The 20,560-nt window shown below is 36.0% G+C and overlaps 1 protein-coding gene and 1 long non-coding RNA gene across 3 annotated transcripts in view; one reads left to right on the forward strand and one right to left on the reverse strand.

Annotated features, from left to right (window-relative positions):
- LOC309866322 overlaps positions 1–14,139 on the forward strand; it is a 58,868-nt gene extending 44,729 nt beyond the window's left edge. Inside the window, exon 3 of the long non-coding RNA XR_014312577.1 lies at positions 11,808–14,139. This is a non-coding gene — a long non-coding RNA (uncharacterized lncRNA). The remainder of the gene's footprint in view (positions 1–11,807) is intronic.
- Positions 1,705–20,560, reverse strand: part of PPP4R3A (protein phosphatase 4 regulatory subunit 3A) — a 37,461-nt gene continuing 18,605 nt past the window's right edge. The window contains exons 4-15 of one of the 2 annotated variants that reach the window (XM_082733954.1): positions 19,751–20,368; positions 16,316–16,393; positions 16,116–16,232; positions 15,396–15,512; positions 13,462–13,593; positions 13,258–13,360; positions 11,875–12,033; positions 6,734–6,903; positions 5,743–5,885; positions 4,652–4,842; positions 4,022–4,248; positions 1,705–2,962 (exon numbers count right to left, since the gene is read on the reverse strand). In XM_082733954.1, coding sequence (XP_082590080.1) covers positions 2,852–2,962; positions 4,022–4,248; positions 4,652–4,842; positions 5,743–5,885; positions 6,734–6,903; positions 11,875–12,033; positions 13,258–13,360; positions 13,462–13,593; positions 15,396–15,512; positions 16,116–16,232; positions 16,316–16,393; positions 19,751–20,368 — 2,166 coding nt within the window. In that variant the 3' untranslated portion in view covers positions 1,705–2,851. Of the gene's footprint in view, positions 2,963–4,021; positions 4,249–4,651; positions 4,843–5,742; positions 5,886–6,733; positions 6,904–11,874; positions 12,034–13,257; positions 13,361–13,461; positions 13,594–15,356; positions 15,513–16,115; positions 16,233–16,315; positions 16,394–19,750; positions 20,369–20,560 lie in introns of both variants that reach the window. The other variant, XM_082733953.1, reaches the window with a different exon arrangement.

A 20,560-nucleotide genomic window follows, 5' to 3' on the forward strand; every position in this document is an offset into this window, starting at 1 on the left:
ATGGCAGACAATAATCCATTCCATTAAAAACTCATTTTTATAATCCTTTTGCTTGAAATGGATGTTAGGGCAGAAAAAGTTAATATAACCTTGTATATTAAAAAATTTGAAGGACCTGAGTTTTCCTCCAGAAGTGATTTTGACAGTGCCAGTTTAAGCAATTACTTATGGTAAATACTAGAACTCTGTTGACTGAAGTATTCCACTTAAAAAGATCTTCCAATTTAAACTGCTTGCTGCTCTAATCTAGCAAACTTTACAAAGGCTACTGCTTTAAATCAGTTAAGAGCAAGACTGTTCCCCCATTCCATGCCTCTTCTTCATTTCCAAATTGACAAAAACTAATTTCCAGAGAAAATTATAGACAGGATTTGAGTATAGTCAGGGAAATAAACAGTCAGGTTTTAATTCTATTTAAAGAAAAAAGCCAGGGTAGCTTTTCTGGACAAGACAGGACATCAAGGTGTTTCCTGTAGTTAATATAAGTCTGTCTTTGTTATTAGTTGTTGTTTCACATGGGAAGCGAAATCTTTTTTTTTTTTTTTTTCATTTTCAACATTGCAAAATGAGCAAAAGAACCAATACATATCATTAAAATGGAAAATAAGAGTTTTTAACTAACTGTTCACGCCGTGGTATTTACATCCGTTACCAAGACAGGCATCTGTCCAGCACTACAGACTTTTGAGTCAGGTGGACTTGTCAATCCAGTGTTGTTGTCTTTCTAGCAATTTATTGCTAAGTTCTTCCTCTATGAAATGACAAGCTGTTTTAAATCTAATTTCTGTTTACAGCAACTTGTGTCAATTTGCTGCTTTAGTTACAATAAACACTAATGGCTAAGAACAAACAACGGTCCATCAGTGAAGGGGTATCACTTAACATGTTGAGGGCCGATAGTGAATACTTTTTTAAAATACTGGATCATAATTTATGAAGGCACGGGATGCTCCTCCTGTCTTCTCAAGCACCGTCAGAATACCAGGACAAGTAAGTGTTCCAAGAGCCTAGCCAGAAACGTCAGTAGGGTTAAGGCACAAAGGAAGACGTAATATAATTGAACTTCAGATCTTTCTTCTCTTTATTTTCAAGATAACTTGATTAACTTCAATTATTAATACCCACAACTTGGGACTCACAAGTAGCTCTGTACTGTAGTGAAATACACTTAAACTCTTATAATTAATTGTGCACCTAAAATTTATGTTAAAAAAATACGTAGCCAACGATAAAACTCGTTTCGTGACTGTAGTAGCGAGTTGTCACTTTCTGATTTTCTACCCAGCTATTCAATATAACCTTGTTTTTGGTACCACACGTTAGAGTTTACGGAGGACTAAACAAAAGAGAGAAGACAGAAGCACACGGTGCTTTGTCAGACACTCAGTTAAAGTAGAGGATACTTAAAATAGTATCTCTTCCTGGGTATGGATTTTTATTCACATTTGCAAACACATTCTTCAGTAAGTTCTAAAAGCTTATTAAAAAAAAGAGGGAATGTGACATTAAAGTATTTGTTTTCATTTCCTTAAAAGAATTTTAGCACACCTAAGACAATAAGAAGAACCTATTTAAAAATACTGTTGTAAGGAGGGAACAGCTAGCTGATGATTTATTTAGGAACCACCACTTTTACAACTGCAGCTGGTATTCCAAAGTGAGTGGTTAAAAAAAGAAAAAGAAAAAAACATACAACTAATACAATTTCTCTTACTCTTCACTTTTCTTTTTATTATTCAAAAGTCAAATGTTATTTTTAAATCATCCAGCCTCGATTTTGATTTAATGTACCGTCATTTTCCCAAGATATGAAATTTCAGAATCTCTTTGGAATACTAATTTCACGTTTCTAGGTTTAACAAAACTGTTGAAATTTTAAATTCCACTCTATTTCCCTGAATTCTCAAGACAGTTGCTGATGTAAATTTTAATATAAAATATTTAGTCACAAAATAGTATTGCTTTTGTATGCACATAGTTGTAAGATTACTTTGTTTTTGTCAATAAAAACTATACCATCTCTCATAAAACTCTAAACAAATTAAGAACTGTGATGTGAACAAAAATTACACATGGTAAAACAGGTACCAGCACAACGTTAGGTTATATTACATCAAAAAAAGTTTTAATGGTCCCAAATATATATACTCAACAACTAAGCATACACTCAGGGGAGAAGAAAAAAAATCAAAAACAAAATGAAACAAAAAAAAATTATGACACAAATGACCACATCTAGAATTCCACTCAATCTTTAATCAAGTAGGGACAAATCCCCACTTAAAAAAAAAAAAATCTGCAGTTTGAAGGGCAAAGGGAACAGATAAAAAAGAGGAAACTTTATATTCGCCCCTCCCCCAAAGAGGTTTTCCAAACCTGTTGTAGCTTGACTAAAATGTTCAGAATGTAGGATTTTAAAGGCAGGTCTCTTTATACAAAGAAACTGCTGGCATTCTTAACTAGCGAAGAATCATGGCACAAAAGCCTGTTCTTCTGAGTCTCAAACATGGTCCAAGAAAGCATATTCTGATTGTAGCAACTGATCAGTCAATCCAGAGTTCCACTTACAAAACCCCTGCCCTGTTGGCTTTTTGTTTCCATTTCCTTCCCTGAGAAAAGGGCAATGTGTGGTCCAAGCTGGAGAGCTCAAAGGCTTAAGTCTTTCCCCTAAATGTGTATTATCCCCTCCGACTGCTCCATTGAATTGGCACTTGATGAGCAGAAGTCAAGTTTGTGAGGCTGGTCTGGATCAGTCATTCACAAGAGACCACTGCTTTTCGTGGATTTTGTAGGGGGGAGGGGTGGAGAACCAGTTTTCTCAACAGGTGCTGATCAGAGGCAGTTGCCATTATTAGGACTCAAACTTTGCTTTCTTTGACAATGGCAGCGTGTCTTCCTTGTCTTCATCCTCGTCGTCATCTTCATCATCATCGGGATAATCTACCAGACCCACGAGGCCTCCCTGTTCAGAAAGAAAAATGTAGCTTTTAAAAAACAAATCTTAACACACAAATACCAGATAAAGGATACAGATGCTCAGCCCTCCTACCCCAAATAAACAAAGTGTAGCTATTTCTGGATAGTGAGATTACATGCAACTGAAAGTCACATTTTTCCTATATAAATTTAGCAAATGGCCAGGAGATAAAACCTTCTCAATTTAACAATTACTGTTTCTAAGATTTAACAGTGCATTACAAAATCCTGAAAACTACAACAGATAAACGGACTACTAGAAACGAGGGCAGACCAACTATCAGAAGTTAGGTAGGCGATTCTGCTTTTTCTCTTGGCCTCCTTTTAGACCCCTGCTTTTGCCAGAAACCACTGCAGCTCTTCTCCACGGGTGGCTGTGGGAAAGTTCACCCCGCTCTGCCCTCAGCTGCACCTTCAGTTTAACATCGATTCACTTCCTAGCCCTCAAGGGTTCCATGCTCACTGCAGAATAAAGAACTGTGTACGGGGCATTCTATTCCTGGTTTAGATCAACCCATCCCAAATACTCGTCTGTGAACGGTTAGTCCAGGACAGCAGAGGTAGTGAACAGGACTGGCTTTTGTTCTGATATTATGTCTTGTCCACATTTTTGCTGTTAAAATTGTGATGCTTTCTTATGAAATGTGAATGATAGATGGCTAATTCTTTTTTATAAATTTTGCTTGACAGAACAGTGTTTGAGTGTCCAGATGCTGCTCTTTCTTCCATACAAGTCTTTAGCTGGGTAGTAACCGGGAAAGTTGATAAAAGAATAACTAAAATTTCTGTAAATGTTCTGACACAAATCTGAACCCGAGTTCTAAAATGCAAATAACCAAAATAATTCATGCAGCCTTTTGTGTTGGTCATAAAATCCTCTGAGAAATCGCTCAGGTTTTTAATACATTCAGATGGTAGTGGGAGAATTATTCTTTCTTGTTCAGAAAGCTTAGACCGGTTCCAAAAGACCATCACCAAAGGAAATCTTCATCACAATTACTGTTGAGAAAGGTGAAATGAGACAGGCCTGGAAGTCAGAACATACCTTGGTAGTAATAGCTGCCGTCTGAGATGTACTTTTAGGGACAGAGCCAGGAGAGCCTGGAGAGCCTGGGGATCCCGGGGAGCCTGGGGAACCAGGCAGATTGGTTGCAGGTGACTGGCTGGTGAGAGAAGTCTTGGTTCCACTAGAGAGGGAAAGCTTGAAACTTGGGCTCTGCCGACCAGAAAGATTCGTTTTCAGAAGCACCTCTTTTTCCTCACTTTCTTTTACTAAAAATAAGAATATTGTCAATAGTTGTCACTCATCCTCCTCTTTTTTTAATCCCCCCCCCCCCCCCCCCCGCCATGAGGTGCTACTAAACCACAATTAACTGCTCACTCCTCTGCTAGGGAAAAACACAACTTCAATTCACTACTGAGAAGGAATGAGACCTTCAATATTCAGTATCCCCCCTGCCCCTTCCTGAAATAATGTATTTCTCCTGGGTCAAGTCAGATTAAGAAAATTTGGTCCCTACCTTCACGCACAGCTATTAATTCACATTCTAGAAAGCAAAAAAGTCTCTAAAATCTAGGTCATGACAAGGTAGATACTCCCCATTTTGTCAAGAAATACAGAATAAGCCTGGAGTTGGAAAGCCACTATTTCTCCTTGCCCAGTTTTTCAACATACATTTCTTCCTTTCCATGAATTTACTTATTGGATCCATAATATCATCATCATTTTTAGTTTTGTCGGACGGAGACACGACAGCTTCTCCATCTTCCATGTCATCTTCATCTGTGTTAAACCACATTTCCTCTTCATCTTCTAGTGTTCTGGCATCTCTTCGATATCTATGATTCCTCAAAATGGAACGCATACTAGGAGTAAAGAGAAGAAAGTACACAGACTCAGGGCACCTGGGTGGTTAACTGACATCAGTCAGTTAATAAGCATCTGCCTTCAGCTCTGGTGTGACCTCAGGAACCTGGGATCAAGTCCCACATGGGGTTCCTAGCTCAGTGCAGAGTCTGCTTCTGCCTCTTCCCATCCCAGTGCTCTAATAAATAAAATCTTAAGGGACTCACCCAAAGTGAGTGAGATAATCTTTAAGTGGTGCTCCAAATTAGATCATTAGATCAAGGAGGTAACATATACGGAGAGGCTAATGAAGAGCCAGACTTTTCACAGAACTAAACACTCCACCCTATCAAGTGTTAACTAGTGCAAACTTATGGAAACTGTACTATCACGGATCAGTTGTTAAACCTGTTAACATCAGAAACTCACAAGTCCTAATTCATGGACTTTAAAACATACTGTCTTTTTTTTTTTTTTAAAGATTTTATGTATTTATTTGACAGAGATCACAAGTAGGCAGAGAGGCAGGCAGAGAGAGAGAGAGAGAGAGAGAGGAGGAAGCAGGCTCCCTGCCGAGCAGAGAGCCCGATGTGGGACTCGATCCCAGGACCCTGAGATCATGTCCTGAGCCGAAGGCAGCGGCTTAACCCACTGAGCCACCCAGGCGCCCCTAAAACATACTGTTTTGATTTTGCTTTGGACACATGAAGCCCCACTACCATGTAAGCGATGGGGTTTTCTTTCTCATTAACTAGCTTAATATATACCCAAGGAAGAGTCTACAGATCCTACTAACACCACACACCCCTTCAGAAAAACATTCATATTAGCCATTACAGAAAGATGCAACCACCACTCATCCCCTGGCCAAGGCACCACCATACAACTTGAATGAATAGGTTAAAAATGTAGTAATTTACCTGTCAAGTTTGGGATTATCTTGCCTTTCTCTTTGTTGTTCAAATCTCAGTTTCAGTCCTTTAAATGTCTGTACATAATCTACATCTTCCAGTGCTTTCCAGTAATTTTCAATGACATGAGCAGTTAATGACTTTATATCTTCCTACAGACAAGGATTATAATGAAAAATACGATAGGAAAAATCTTCTTTTAGCAAGATAGACTTAACTATATTAAGTCATAAACCTGCCCAAAACAGTTTAACTTCATAAAATTATTAGCCAGTCTTAGAGATAACAAAACAATGAAAATGGGCATAAGTGGATATTCCACAGTCTCTGATTTTTGGTGTGTCTCTGAACTAACTATGGGTCTTCCTCAAGTAAATGCCCATGTCCCACCTAGATGACTCTTCAGTAAGTGTGGTGGTGGTGGGGGGATCAGCACATCACAGTAAAGTGCTAGAGAGGGACAGTGGGGATAGCTGCACAACAGTGTGAGTTTATTAATGCCAAGGAACTGTACACTTAAAAAGGCAAGTTTTACATGGTAAACATTTTACCATAATTAAAAAACAAAAAACACACTACTGATAATTCTGACACACACTTGTGGGAGAACCACAAGCCAACTACTATTAGTAAAGAATCGAGTTTGTTACAAAATTGTTCTTTAAAAATATAGAAGGCAAAATCCAAACCCAGAAAACCTCAGTTAAAACAAAATAAAATCACACCAAATACTTTCTATTAACTGTCATTCTACTTTTTAAAAATGAGTAGAGTATCATGACAGCATTAGATCAGTGTTTTTTTTTTTTTCCAAGCCATCCTATGAAGGACTCACAGCTGCTGAGAGAAGATTTTTTTGGTTTTTATTACTTTGAACTGACTTTCTACAAGCTTCTTTTAAAAATTTTCTTCAAATATAATCTCAAGCCAGAATACCAATAATACATATTCAATAATCTTAAATAACTAAAACCAACATTCTAACAAATACAGAACCTACCACTCTAATAAATTCAAACATCTCTATAATGGCAGAGTTCATCAGATTGTAGCGGGATCCATTGTTGAGAAATGCTTTGACTACTGGTTCAAACAAAAAACTTTTCATTATGTAGCGGTTGTAAAACTCATCTTTTAATCCAATAATCTTTCTCTTAAAACGAAGAGCACCTGAAACACAGAGGCATTATTGTTCAAATTACATACCACACTTCCATATTTTAGACTTTCTTTAAAAAGACCTGTTTAATATAATTCTTCGTGCAGTGATGTATTACTGCTTCCAGAAGCATGAACCTAAAGATAAGGACTGCAAAATGGTTATCAGAAAAATGCACCCTAGAAGTAGTGTATGTCATTATAGAACACAAGTCTTGGAGAGCCAGAAAAACTCTGGAATTTACTAATGACCAAAATGTACTTTGCATCTAATGTAAGAGCTAAAATAGGGCTAACAAATTAACTTCATACTACTTAAGATGAAAATGCTAAATATATCCTTTATATTCACCTTAAAAACAACAGAAATACTGTTCTTTTATTAGGGCAATCCACTGTATAATTTGATCTTCATTATTTTTGGACACTCTTACTATTTTTCATTAGAGTTCTGGGTTTACACTGGTTGGTTTGTGGATGTGTCAGGATAACCATAAACCCACAAAACTCTGCATGACCCAAAACTTGCCTTCCCATAGTTTAGGAATAAATTTAGAGGCTGTTTTGTTTAAAATGTGGTCCTCTATGCTTATTGCAGCGAGTATGCTTTTTAATTTTTTTCCTAATTTTCCTTTTTACAATTAATTAGGCTTTAACTTACAGATTAAAAGGTATATTTACATCTTGAGGTATGGGGAGTTACTTAAGTCACCATTCGTCAAGATCCAAATATACTCAGACAGCTAGACAAAGCCCTCTTTACCTACATGGGAGTTTGTCAGTAAGTTAATGCCCCACTTATTGTAAACAGTTCAAAAAAGCATACTCACTTCATGCAGTCACATCGTCTTCGGTTGGCAAGATTAAATATTGTGTTTGTATTTTGGTTTCTTTGGAGATCATGGAAGTGGCTCGTTAAATTGCCAATTTGTTATTAATCAAGTCCTTCATGAGCAGGTAGCCAGGCAACCATGCTGACACGGTTTCTGGGTGGGAAGGCAGAGGAGTAAAGCAGCTCAATGTTTCTTTAGTTGGCAGAAAAGAGGTCCACAAGTGAATGCCCAATTAGGTACAGCTGGCTATAAACTGCCTTAACAATGCAACTTATTTAAGAGTGTCTCTCTCTAAAGTGACACTCTGGGCAGGGAGCTTCAAAATAATTTATAGAATAGTAACTGCATTTTTTGTAAACTACTGAATTATTTTCAAATACATAAGCATGGTGAAATAAGACATTTTAAACAATAAGAGGCACCTGTTTAAGTCAAAGCCTAACAAGGGTCTGTCTTCCCAAAACAAAGATTTTAAAGTTTGGTGTTTTGTAATGTCACTTGACAAAGGAACTAGTGAGGCCGTTCCATTTGTTAGAATAAAAATCAATACTTTAGAGCTCAGGCCAAATGTGAAGATTTTAGTAAATAAGGCAAGAGCTATTATTTTAAGAGTTTGTCCTCCAACTACGCAGGCTTCGTGGAGACTTGTGTCCTACCGTAACACACACTAGCTGAACCCTGTGGGTTGCACGCAGTTCCTAGGTAAATGAAAAGAAACTCCCTTCCTAGAATTCACTAAGCCCAAGCTACGCAGTGCCACCATTTCAAGAGCAATTCTGCCCAGAAACTGCTGGTACAGACAGAGGTGCTTCTAATGGTCTCTGTTTCGCTCATTTCCATTTGCTCTAATTTATTTAAATCCAGAACTGGGTTATTTCCATTCAGACCCCTCCCCCAAAAGAAACCTGCATCAAGAACAGCAAACCACTACTTGCTGTTGAATAAGAGTTGCTTTCAAAAATGTACCAGCGAGCTCTCTGAAGTCAAATTGCTCAAAGGAAATTAGAGAACACTTTTGGGATAGGTCCTATTGGCAGAACTGCAGACCTCCATATGTGAAGTACACTGGGTTTCCCTTCTTATCTATAACCTTCATTAACATGCCAGGAATCTCTGGTGCTTCATTTCAATCATCTTTAAAACAAATAATTCATCTTTACGTTAGCACATGAGCTTTCATGTCCCAAGATGACACTTTTTGCCTCATACGTAACTTATGATGGCTGAATAAAAGCATCTACGATAAAATTTTAATTTCATTCCTGTCATGGATTTCCATTTTTTAACAAATGCTAGACAACATGAATCCTGAAAGGCCAAGGAAACAAGACAGTAAAACTGGTATATGTATATACCTAAACTTATGAAGACCTAGATTTTGAAAGGATTGTTGGTCTCACCTACACACCTGATTCGTTGTCTTTAAATAGGGTAAGAACATTTAATAAGCAGCAGATAGAAAAAAATGAGAAGTTCTGTAAGTCCCCAAAGTGTTTACATTTAACCACTGATTATCTTCTGTCCTTACGACAGGGCATCTAAACTTAATCACTCCCTCAAACATTATACCTAGTATTTTCCATGTATAATCTTAGAAGACTGAAAATAACCTAAATCTCCCACTTAGCTCTTTTGGAAATCCTGGACCAGAAACTCCTACTATATAGTCTTCAAGCCAGTTCTAGAGTGCTCACTCCTAATGACTGGCATCTTCTTCCAGAAACTACTCATGTTCTCAATCTGGGAAGACAGTCACACGGGACCGTTTAAGAGTGCTCATTTTCCAAACTGAGTCATCGTTAAACCAAACAATACTAAAACAACTAAAAATCTGCTAACATGCTTAGTTTCCTATAATATAACCTTTCTTGTAATGTATCTCTTTGTAGTTCTCAAGCTGCTGAGAAAATTTCTTTGTAATATGGCAAGCAAAAGAAAGATGAACTGAACTGAAAGGCTTTTCTTTTCCTGCACTCTACCACTGGACTCGTATGTTCTACCCACAACAAACCATTGTCATGCTACACTTTCCCACATATGTACTTCAACTGTGCCTGCAACCAAGAAGGTCACGTTCTCCCAGGACCAAGACGCAACCCAATTTACCTCTCTTGCAAAATTTTCCTGATCTGACTCCTACATGTAAAATAAATTATTTCCACTCTGCTTCCAAACACACCTCAATATAGTACTTTTGACATTTTGATTTTTACATGACTATCTCTTCCTAATGAACTCAAAACCCGCTTGATAGCTGAGCCCAGGTCTTAACGGTCTGTGTTTTTCTTGTAATTTCCAGGTATCTGCCATCTTCATCAAATCTAATATGCCCCGATTGCAAAAAACTTTCTCTACCACTAAGAAAACCAAATAAACAGAACTATCAATCACAATGGCATGCCATTAATACTTTAACTCACCTTGATTTGAGATGATAAATATCTAAAATGTGGAGCTTAAAACTGATAAAATATGGTGTTTAACACATTTATCAAACTAAAACTAATTAAGTCATTCATTTAGTTTTTCCATTCTGTCCTAACTTCCCTTTCCCACACTGGAACAAAACTTTCTATGTTGACATGAAAGAAAAGTTTGTTACAAACTCCCTCTCAACGTGGTCATGGGGCTCTATTTTGCTGTAGTAGGTATGTAAGGAAAAGGAGTTTAAGTTTAAAAGCTCTTCTTTTACAAATGCTAACTAAGCTCATGGATATTAGTACTGCAGAACCAAAATAATTCATTTATTTTTGCTGTCCTTAGCAGTCTAGGTTAACGCCATAAAATGCTACCTTTAACTTTTGGCTGAAAAAGATTACTCAGGTAACATCAAAATTCCTGGAAAATCAAAAGAAAGTAACTTTACTAGATATCTGAAGGGTAGAAAATGAAAATATACCATGAATACAAGTATTCTCAGTCCATCCTGCAGTGTGTACATTAACCAGAAAAACTAAGGCAACTGTTACCCTGATACCAAGTTTAATATTTTTAGGATACCAATTTCTAATACTATTTTAAAAATAAAATACTATAGAGCAAGTCAACGTCAGAAATATCCTTATAAACCATGTCTTTATAATTTTAGGATTTTTTAAAATTTTAGGATATTTAAAAAAAATCCATTAAGTAAAAAAATAATGAAGTTAAAAAAAAATAGCAAAAATGGATATATGTTTAGGCTTCTAATTAGTGAATGACTGTGATGCCATCAACCACCAAACAACCAAACTTACCTATAGACACCAAAAGACAGAAGTTACCAGCAGACATAACTTATTGAGCTTCTAAAGTACCCCAAACTTAATCTGTCAACTTACCAAAGAAGGCTGGCTGCTGTGATCAAGAATATTCTTAAATAATCTATTTCCAGTTCTGGAACATGTTTTACTTTAACAAATTCGGGCCTTAAGAACACGGTTAAAGTTGCCGTCCTCGTAAATTTGGTTTACAAGTACACATTTTAGGCTTCACAGGCCACACATGGCCTCTGTAGTTGTTTTTTTTTGTTTTTGTTTTTTCTCTTTAAACAACCCTTTAAGAAACCTAAAAACTGCTTTTCGGCTTGCAGATTGTGCAAAAATAGAGCACAGGCTGGATCTGATCACTTCTGAAGTTTGGCACCCTTGCTCTAAAATATCTGAAGTAACAAAGTGTTTTATGTTCAATATAGCTCAATAAGGCAGAGAAAAAAATATTTGTGCAATTAAAGAATGGACCATCTATAGACACTTGTGCTAGGCATTCTGTTAACTCGAAATGTGTTTTAGCAACTCAGTGCTATTAGCTATAGATTTTCCAAATTATAAAAACATTCTTCATGATTTAATGTTAAGATTCACAAGAATGCCTAATTTGTAATGAGGAAGGCAGTACTAAAAAATAACAGGGTAAAATTATCTTAGGTGCCATTTTAATAGTGGAATAAAATACTTTAACATATTTTGTGGATACATACTAAGCTCTTTGCTGTATACGGAGAAAGATGTGAAAGGAAAATTATCTCATGGCGAAACGACATAATTGGTGTAGTTTCCTGTTAAAAATCTATGTGTCTTGACTTCAGTGATCTTTTCTTCTCAGGCAGTAAGACCCAAAGGTACCAACATGATAATCTACACGTCATAATTCTACCAGACGCAACACTTACACAATGCCAAGAAAGCGTGCTTCGAGGCCATCAGAACCAGCACCCTCCGGAGGATATCCTTATTGATAATGTAGTTTTTTATGTGGTACGTGTGGTGCTCCACACAGAATGTTAACAATTCCAGTACAAGTGCCAACAACTGGGCAGTTTGAAAATCATCTGAAAACGAAACACAATTCTATTCAATGACTAACATTCTTTCCTTTCTAAATATGAGTATCCAAATTACAAACAAGTAAAATCTTTTCTGTTGACCCAAAATTTTAAAGTTAAGAAAAAGGGAACAAACACTGAATCCCTACCATGTGCCTCAAGATCTGTGCTTTACATTTTCTTAACTCTGATGAATTAGTTTCACAAAACCCAAGTCTGAATGATAAGGCAGAGCTGGGACACAAATCTATTAGATCTGCTTTATTTGCAAGTGCAAGAATGCTCTTTTAAGATGTACACATAGCACAGGAGATCCAGAAGGATCCCACCAGCTCTTTGGTGGAATTACTCTCTCTGCTCCTATGATTCCAGTGTGTTTTATTACACCTTTATTACACAGATGAACCCACACTGGATTATGATTATTGGCTTACCTTTCTTCCTCAGCAGGCAGCAAGCCTCTAGAAGTATTTTACTCCCTTTTTATTTCCCCCATTTAGCCCCTAAAGATTGTAGTACAATGCCTTCCACACAGTGGGTTTTTAAATAAATGTTTGCAGAACTAAATATATGTGTTTGGAAAGAAGCCTCAAACTTTACCTAATATGAATAAAGTAGACAGGAAAAATGATTATCAGGTTTCCAAGACATGATTTTAGAATCACAAAAAAGGATAAATTTAACATTTACTTTCTAAGTAGGGTTTAGTTATACTACACTGGTTAATTCATACGACAAAATAATAATCTTGAAATGTCAGTAAGGGATTTCCCACTGGAGACCCTAAACTACTTTCAGAATTAAACGCACACTATGCAAGCTAAAGGAATAAAACACAGAAATAAGTATCCTTAACCTTATGAATAATCCTCAGTGCAAATAAAAAGTTTAATAGTAAGCAGCTTTGCTCTATACATCCGGAGTGCAAATAACTTAAAATGATTTTTCCTAATTATTTCCTTCTATTTAGCCTATGAAAATATATTGCTTTAATAGAAAACTGTTTTTAAATTCTGACAGCAACAATTATCTCCTCTTGAACATTTTATTATCTCCAATTATAGCACTTTAAAGGAATTCTACCTTGAACACCTTTTTTGAAAATATATTACTACACCTCTCCTCTGTGTTAACCAAATGGCTGAACTTTAAAAGACTATTACTCTACATCAACTTTGAACTTCAGAAGTCAAGAACAAAGAACCTTACTACCAACCTGCATTATCTTACCTTTGCTAGGTTTATCCTCTGTTGTATTTGCCAGTAAGGGAGCAGTGAGGACATGCATACAGTGCTTGTAAAAGAAACCCAGAAATTCAGTCTTCTCTGTTTTCTAAGGAATCAAAAACACTTCCATGAATTTTAACTGCACTGGTTCCTACTAATAATAAATAACATACTAGTATGAAAAAGAGAAAAATGCCTGTGGCTTACATTGGCAGTAGCTAACATGTTTTCTGGGTCAACTAAAGTTCGAAGCAGGCCCATAAGTTGGACTGCTCCTCCAAGTTCAGGGTCTGTATCACAAATCATATGCTCTATAATGAGGTTGATGAGCAAAATATCCTGGTGAGAAAAGTACACACAGTAAGGATCACTTATTATGAGGATGGAAAAGCACATACTATGCATGTTACAGCATTGTATCTAGCTCTACATGTCTTGTTAACTGCAATCCAAATGATACGACTAACTAAACTAATAGGATATATGGCAGCGTTTCCCTCAAGTGTGGCATAAGGCACATTTATACTAAGTACTACAGAAAAGAAAGTTTCTTTATTAAGTTCTTTTGATTAAAGCAAAAACCAAACTTTGGCACTAAGAGATCTTTACACTTCTTGATAAGAAAAATCTCCCTTCTGAAGGAAGCTAATGGGCATTCAGTTTAACATTTAGCCAGAATTTACACCATTGTTCTACTTCTACTGCATTTCTATAGATTCCTTCTATTTACAGCAAATGAGATCTGTATCTATTCTCCATTTATGTAAACGATACAACGTTTCCATTTAAAGTAAATGTGCTTGGTACCCAAATGTGTGAAATTAGGGTAACAATACTATGCTATTTAGATAGCACAGAGAACAAGTCTGTTACATGGATTCCAAATGTCACTGAAAACTGATTACTAGTTTTCCTGAGGCTCTATGACTGGTGTTCCTGGCCCAAGGAGTAACTACAAACAGATGCAATGAGGAAACCTCTGCTCTTGTCTGTGTATGCAGTGGTAGGATGGACTTAAAGACAGACTGGGAATCAAGAGGCCTATTGCGTGTGCAGGAAGTGCATCACTGTAGGTACATGTAGGTTTCAGAGCCAGCAAGAATAGTCTTTATTTTAAATTAATACAGGTATTTTGGCACTCTGGATAAGACTATTTTATTGAAGAAAAATGTGACACAATATTCAACAGTTCAAAGTGGTACTTTCCTACACTTACCCTGGCAATAAACAAAAACCACAAAACAAAACTCAACCTTAAACACAAAAGTCACCAGGCATTCTACTTCATTTTGACACAACACATTAAGATTTTTTTTAAGGTAGAAATCTATTTTCTCATTTTGTAAAAATACAATAGGAATTGTGCATATAGATTTTTTATCCCCCAAGAAGATGCTCCCCCTTTTAAGATGCAGTTGAGGGCAAAAAAAATATATCAGTTTATTCTTAAAAGTTACTTGTAAGATTTTGGGGGAAGGAGGAAAAAAAAAAATTAGGATCATTGGTTTAATGATCTAAAAGTAAAACAGAAGAGCATACACATTTGGGGCTGCTGCATGTGCCATGTACTCCAGGAGCGCCCTTCATATTATCAGGATAGATTCCCTCACTCTCTAACAGATGTGTGTGTGTGTGTGCGCGCATTTATGTGTGTGTGAACAAGACAACAGCTTGTTCTCCTTATGGTTAGGCAGTAAAACAAGTACCCTAAATACTTTTTCAAGGGACTGTGCTTCATTTCTTCATTCCTGGTAATTTTGAGAATCTATCCCTAACAAAGTCAATGTTTTCCTAGGGAAGTTACTTATAATTCCATATACAGAACAATTTATTGATTAAATGATTAAAACAAGACAATGTTAATGACAAAATTAAGAAACGTGATCTCAGAAATTTGAAGACATTTAAGTTGAGCATTAACAAGCAACTGCTTTAAGACAATTTGTAAACTGAGACAGGAGCCAATTTAGGGAAAAATAAGCCATTTCACATTCTGGCTACACTTTCCCAAATATCAGCTATTTAAATCTTTAAAATAAATAATAAGTACAGTTATAGCTCCCCATGTATAAATACTTACTGTTAGTGCAAATAATATTTACCTTGTTGGTTATTTTTTGCTCTGTTAACTTCTTACTTACATCATCATTCTGTTGTGCCTCCTGCATGACAAACTCTCGTACCATGGATGGATTATATTCAACCAAGTATGAGAATATATCAGTAGCAGCACTTCGCACCTGTGTATCATCCATGCCCTGCAGATAAAAAGCACTTATTTCTCCTATAATTATAAAAGTACCGACCTTCTAGCTATGTAAATCCAAAATCTAACAAATTATAAGAAAACCCTGCAATAAGAGAAGTCAAGGAAATTTGGCATATAAATTTGTTCTGTGCATAAAGTTCCTTTCTTTTACTCCTGTTTACTTTTCTTCTTTGACATTTCAACAGGCTGCAAAATTAACGACTTATTAAAAATACGGAAAATTCCTCTGAATATTCTTGCAGTTGTATGTAAGGACAATACTAGAATTTTACAGCTTTTTTACTTTATGTAATACACAGCTAATATTAAATACTGGCTATAGTCAAACACTTGCATGTTACAGAAAAATGTATTTTTGTGGATTAAAAATATAACGGTAATTGGGGAGCCTGGGTGGTCTCATGTGGTTAAGCAGCTGCCTTTGCCTCAGGTCAGGATCCCAGGGCCCTGCTCAGCAGGTGTCGGATTTTCCCTCTCCCCCTCTGCCTCTCCCCCGGCTCATGCTCTCTCAAATAAAAATCTTAAAAAAAAAAAAAAAAAAAAAAAAAAAAATTATATAATGGTAATTAAGTGTAAGGAGAAATAAACTTACAAGGATGACTTCTAAAGCTGGTAATATGCCCATATTTGACAAAGTCTTGAAAAAAGCATCTCTGTTTTGAGGTTGTAGCGTTTGGGAAAACGCACAAAATTCTTTTAAAAAGTTAACCTAAAATAAGGAAAAGGACAAATAAATATATAAAAGATCTGTTGTTTTAGTCCTGTGTCTTTCATAAGTATCAAATTTCTTACCAATTCCTGTCTTTTTTCCTCATCTGTTGCTTCATCTGTTAGTTGTGCAAACAAATCTGTCAGAAATTTTTCATCCTCCTGTTAAATCAAAGGATAAACTTATGCTAATGATAAGAGTGTATTAAAACATCATTTTCAGATACTGTAGAATACAAATTGCACTAACTGGAAGAAGAAAAGATGGTATTGGCAACAGTATTTAAAACAGAAAAGGAAAAATGAAACTATTAAAGCATAAACTAGGGATTTATACAGGAAGGTTATTCTTTATATTCTGGCAAGGCCTTATTTCCTAAGTTTATTTAAAGGCCACATTGTGAGTATATAAGGCTTTTTAACCATATGGTCCCTACCACAACTATACAACTGTTATTATAGCAGCAAACGTCCACAGATAATATGCAAATGAGTGTGGCCATGTTCAAATAAAACTTTATTTATAAAAACAGGTATGGGCCATACTTTCCAAACCCCTCACTGAGAGTTTTAAAATCTTACCTTTAGAGACTAAGGTTCTACAACCTCTCAAATGAAGGTAAAAATTAAGATAAGAGTTTTCACATTTTAAAGACATAGAAAGGGATTCAATTATTTAAAAAGCTAAATGCAGAGCTTTAAAAGATAGACCTATTATCTGACAATATCTCATACAGATAGACACACAGAATTTAATAAGCATTATTTTGAAAAAGATTAAAGAGGTACTCTCCTAGGATACTAATCTGGGTTAAGTCAATAAAAAACTTGGAAAGAACCTCAGATGTTACTTTACCTCACTGTATAACTGAGACAGATTTAAGAAATTTACCCAAAGACCAACCACAGGAGGTGGCAGAGACCTTCCTGATAACCTATTCAAATTTCTTCCATCACTAATTCTAACCAAGACTGTGTTCTACTTTAATTCCATACTATCTTAGCTAGTACTAGATTCAGCACTATTTCAGCCCTATAGACATGCCTAAGTCTAAATATATCCTCATATGTATAGATGTATATGTGTGTATGTAATCTCTCACTAGATTATAAACTCTGTAGTCACTGTTGCAGATTCTTTGGAAGTATTTTCTGTTATAGTAAAATGGTTATTTCTATTTTTACTTTTTCTAAAATGTACAAATAGGCCATAATTCAAATGGCAAGCAATTTCAAGATGCATCCCAGATCTAATATATCCCATCAACTGGAAATCAAACTACTGAAAAAGAGTCTCTGAACTGCTACATTTGGGGTACAGAAGTTGAGAGAACAAGAACGTTTAAAAAAAAAAAAAAGGATGTTTAACAGTATTACGTACAGAGCAGTTAACAGTAAAGGGAGGGTATGATTGTGTATGCAAGGGGTAAGAACCTGCTTTAAATTACATCTCCATCACTCGCTGTCACAAAATTTATAAAATTCTCTCTCCTTCCTAGCAGCACTTTGGAAAGAAGTACCTGTATCAAGAAAACAGAAGTACAGCAAGGACAGCCAGAATATTACAAAGCATAATGTAGGGAAACAAAGACTTGAAATTATTCATACTTAATGAGTAAAACTGGCAGTTCACAGGTATGCAGACCAAGAAAACAAACAAGTGACAAGTCCCTGCACAACAAAAGGGGAATCATGTGGCACTGAAGGACCAGACACACTCAGAACTATCCAAGGACACTGGGAATCAAAAGTGGACTGGAACAAAGGCTCACTAGGGTAGCCAGTAAAAACAAGATTCTTATCAAAGAATAACAATTAGTACCAAAACCTTTTCCCTCTTCCATTATCACAATACACTGACTGTATAGAGATACTACTGTCCTTACTAGATTGTATTGCCTATATGATTAGTTTACATGCCTGTCTTAAATGAATAGGAAAAGCACATCAAATTGGTCAACATGAACTGGAATTATTCCTAGCTTCAGGACAGCAGTGTTAGTAAAATGGTCTTTCTTTTTAAACATTTTAATTTTATTTTTCATGTTCCAAGATTCATTGTTTATGCACCACATCCCGTGCTCCATGCAATATGTGCTTTTCTATCTGAATTCATGTTTTGTTTATGTTTTAAGATGTCAAAGGCAGGGACTCTGAAAATACAGCAACTTTCTAAAAAGGAACAGCCATACAAGTTAAGCTTACTGCTTTATTCATAATGTGCTACCAAACAGCTCATACTGACATTTATTTGCCTCCTTTAATAAATAATTACTTTTATTTATAGATCTGAGGAAAGGTGTCCCAAGTCATACCTATCTATTATTCTTCGGTGGGCATCAAAGAAATAAAAAACATGGGGGGTGTGCAATTCACAAATCTTTACACTACACCAACTCTAAAGTTCTAGTTAGAACAAACTAATTCCTACATTATGGGATAATATACTGAGAGGTCCTCTGACTTTGGTGGGGAAGAGGGGGTGTCTTACAAACAGACTACTGGCCAGCTATAGATTTTGTGTTTTGTGCAGAATCCAGGGAACAATACACCCTGGCAATTCTGATACAAGCACCCAAAACACTAGACCTAAGAGACTCAGCATACTATAGAAAGAAAATCTAGAGTTTAATATAGCAATAACGCTTGGAGTGCCTGGGTGGCTCAGTAGGTTAAGCACCTGACTCTTGATTCTGGCTCAGATCATGATCTCAAGGTTGTGAGATCAAGCCTGCCTTCAGCCCTGAGTCAGGCTCTTTCCACCTGCCCCTCTCACCACCTGCATGCTCTAAAAAAATATAAATACTTGAGTGCTGCATAATGTTCATGCATGATCTTTAATCTTCAGATGACTTTATAGAGTTGGTACTAATAGCACCATCCTTCAAATCAGAGAAATGAAGCTTTAAGAAGTTAAGAAAGTTGCCCAAGTAGCACATAGCTGTTGTGACAGGTGGAACTATAACTCATATTCACATCCAACTTCTCCATACTCTCCTCTGGTACAAAAGCATGCCTTTTGGCAAGGAGACCTTCAACTATAATTTGCCAGTATCTAATATATTCCCTTGACCCTAACACTAGGCCTTTAATATATAATGATCTGGCAGTGCTATCAATTCTACAGAATTTATATTCTATGTTTAATGACATACTTCTTGGCTTCATCATTTTATCTTCCCTTTGAATCTGTTCTATGCATAACTGAAAAATTAATGTATCTAAAATTCTACATTCAATCATTTTGTTAAGACCATTCATTCCCCTGTAATTTCGTCAAGCTAGACTTCTCACATTTATGTTCCCTGATGGAAACAAAACAACCTTCTGGTCCCACAGTATTATATAATGGAATCTTTTCTAATATCAACCAAATACATACATAACTTTAGACATAAATCGAAACTCAAATTAGGAACTTAAAAGGAATGAAATTACTTCTGCTGAATCAATTAACAGTTTAAATGGTATCAATCAATAAGGTATCTTTGTAAGTACGGAAAAACTGATCTAACTCACCTGTAACATACCAACAATTTCTACCTTATTGAAAAAGATAAAGGAGTGAAGTGTTGATAACATATTTTCTTCAAAGACTGAAGGGGTAGGTAGAACCATATCTTGGATATACTGAACTCTGTATGTCTGATGAATTTTTTGTTTCAGCTCAGGATCTGATATGGGAATCACTTCTTTAAACTTGGCTGTTTTTGTTAGAAATTCCCTGTGTTTTCGTGGCTGTGATAAAGCAGGATCATATTCTAAGCATCCAATGACGTCCATTATACATTCCTCAGAGAACATAACTTCAAAAAGAGCAGTTCGATTCAAGAGGAAGATGCCTTTGATAATTTCATACAAGTGGTGCAGTCCTTCAATATTTTCCAAATCCTCACACACATGAAAAAGCTCTAAGAGCTTTTTAATATAACCCTCATTTTCCAGTGCTAGTGCAAGTTTTTCACGACGCAGGGGGGAAGGTAAAGATGATGCCACAAGTTCTGCAATTTCCTCAAGGCGACTTAATTCACAAGATGGCAATTCTAAACCTGGTGATGACATATCATCAAAACGCTCCTCTTCAGATTCATCTACAAGGTCCTGAGTGATGTCCACTGAAGGGTCCTTTCCTTGAACCTATTAAATAAGATTTATGATAGCTGACAGAATATAATCAAGCAAATCTAAATGATATTCTTAGATGAATATGAGAGATGTTATAAGAATCCCAGTGTCATATTCCAGGATAGCCACCACCAAACCCTTCAAAATTTTAAGTAAAATTCAAATAAATATTAAACATCATAATGTTGTGGTCACAGAATATAC

The sequence above is a fragment of the Mustela nivalis genome (assembly GCF_964662115.1).
Source record: "Mustela nivalis genome assembly, chromosome: 6".
Classification (NCBI taxonomy): Eukaryota; Metazoa; Chordata; class Mammalia; order Carnivora; family Mustelidae; genus Mustela; species Mustela nivalis.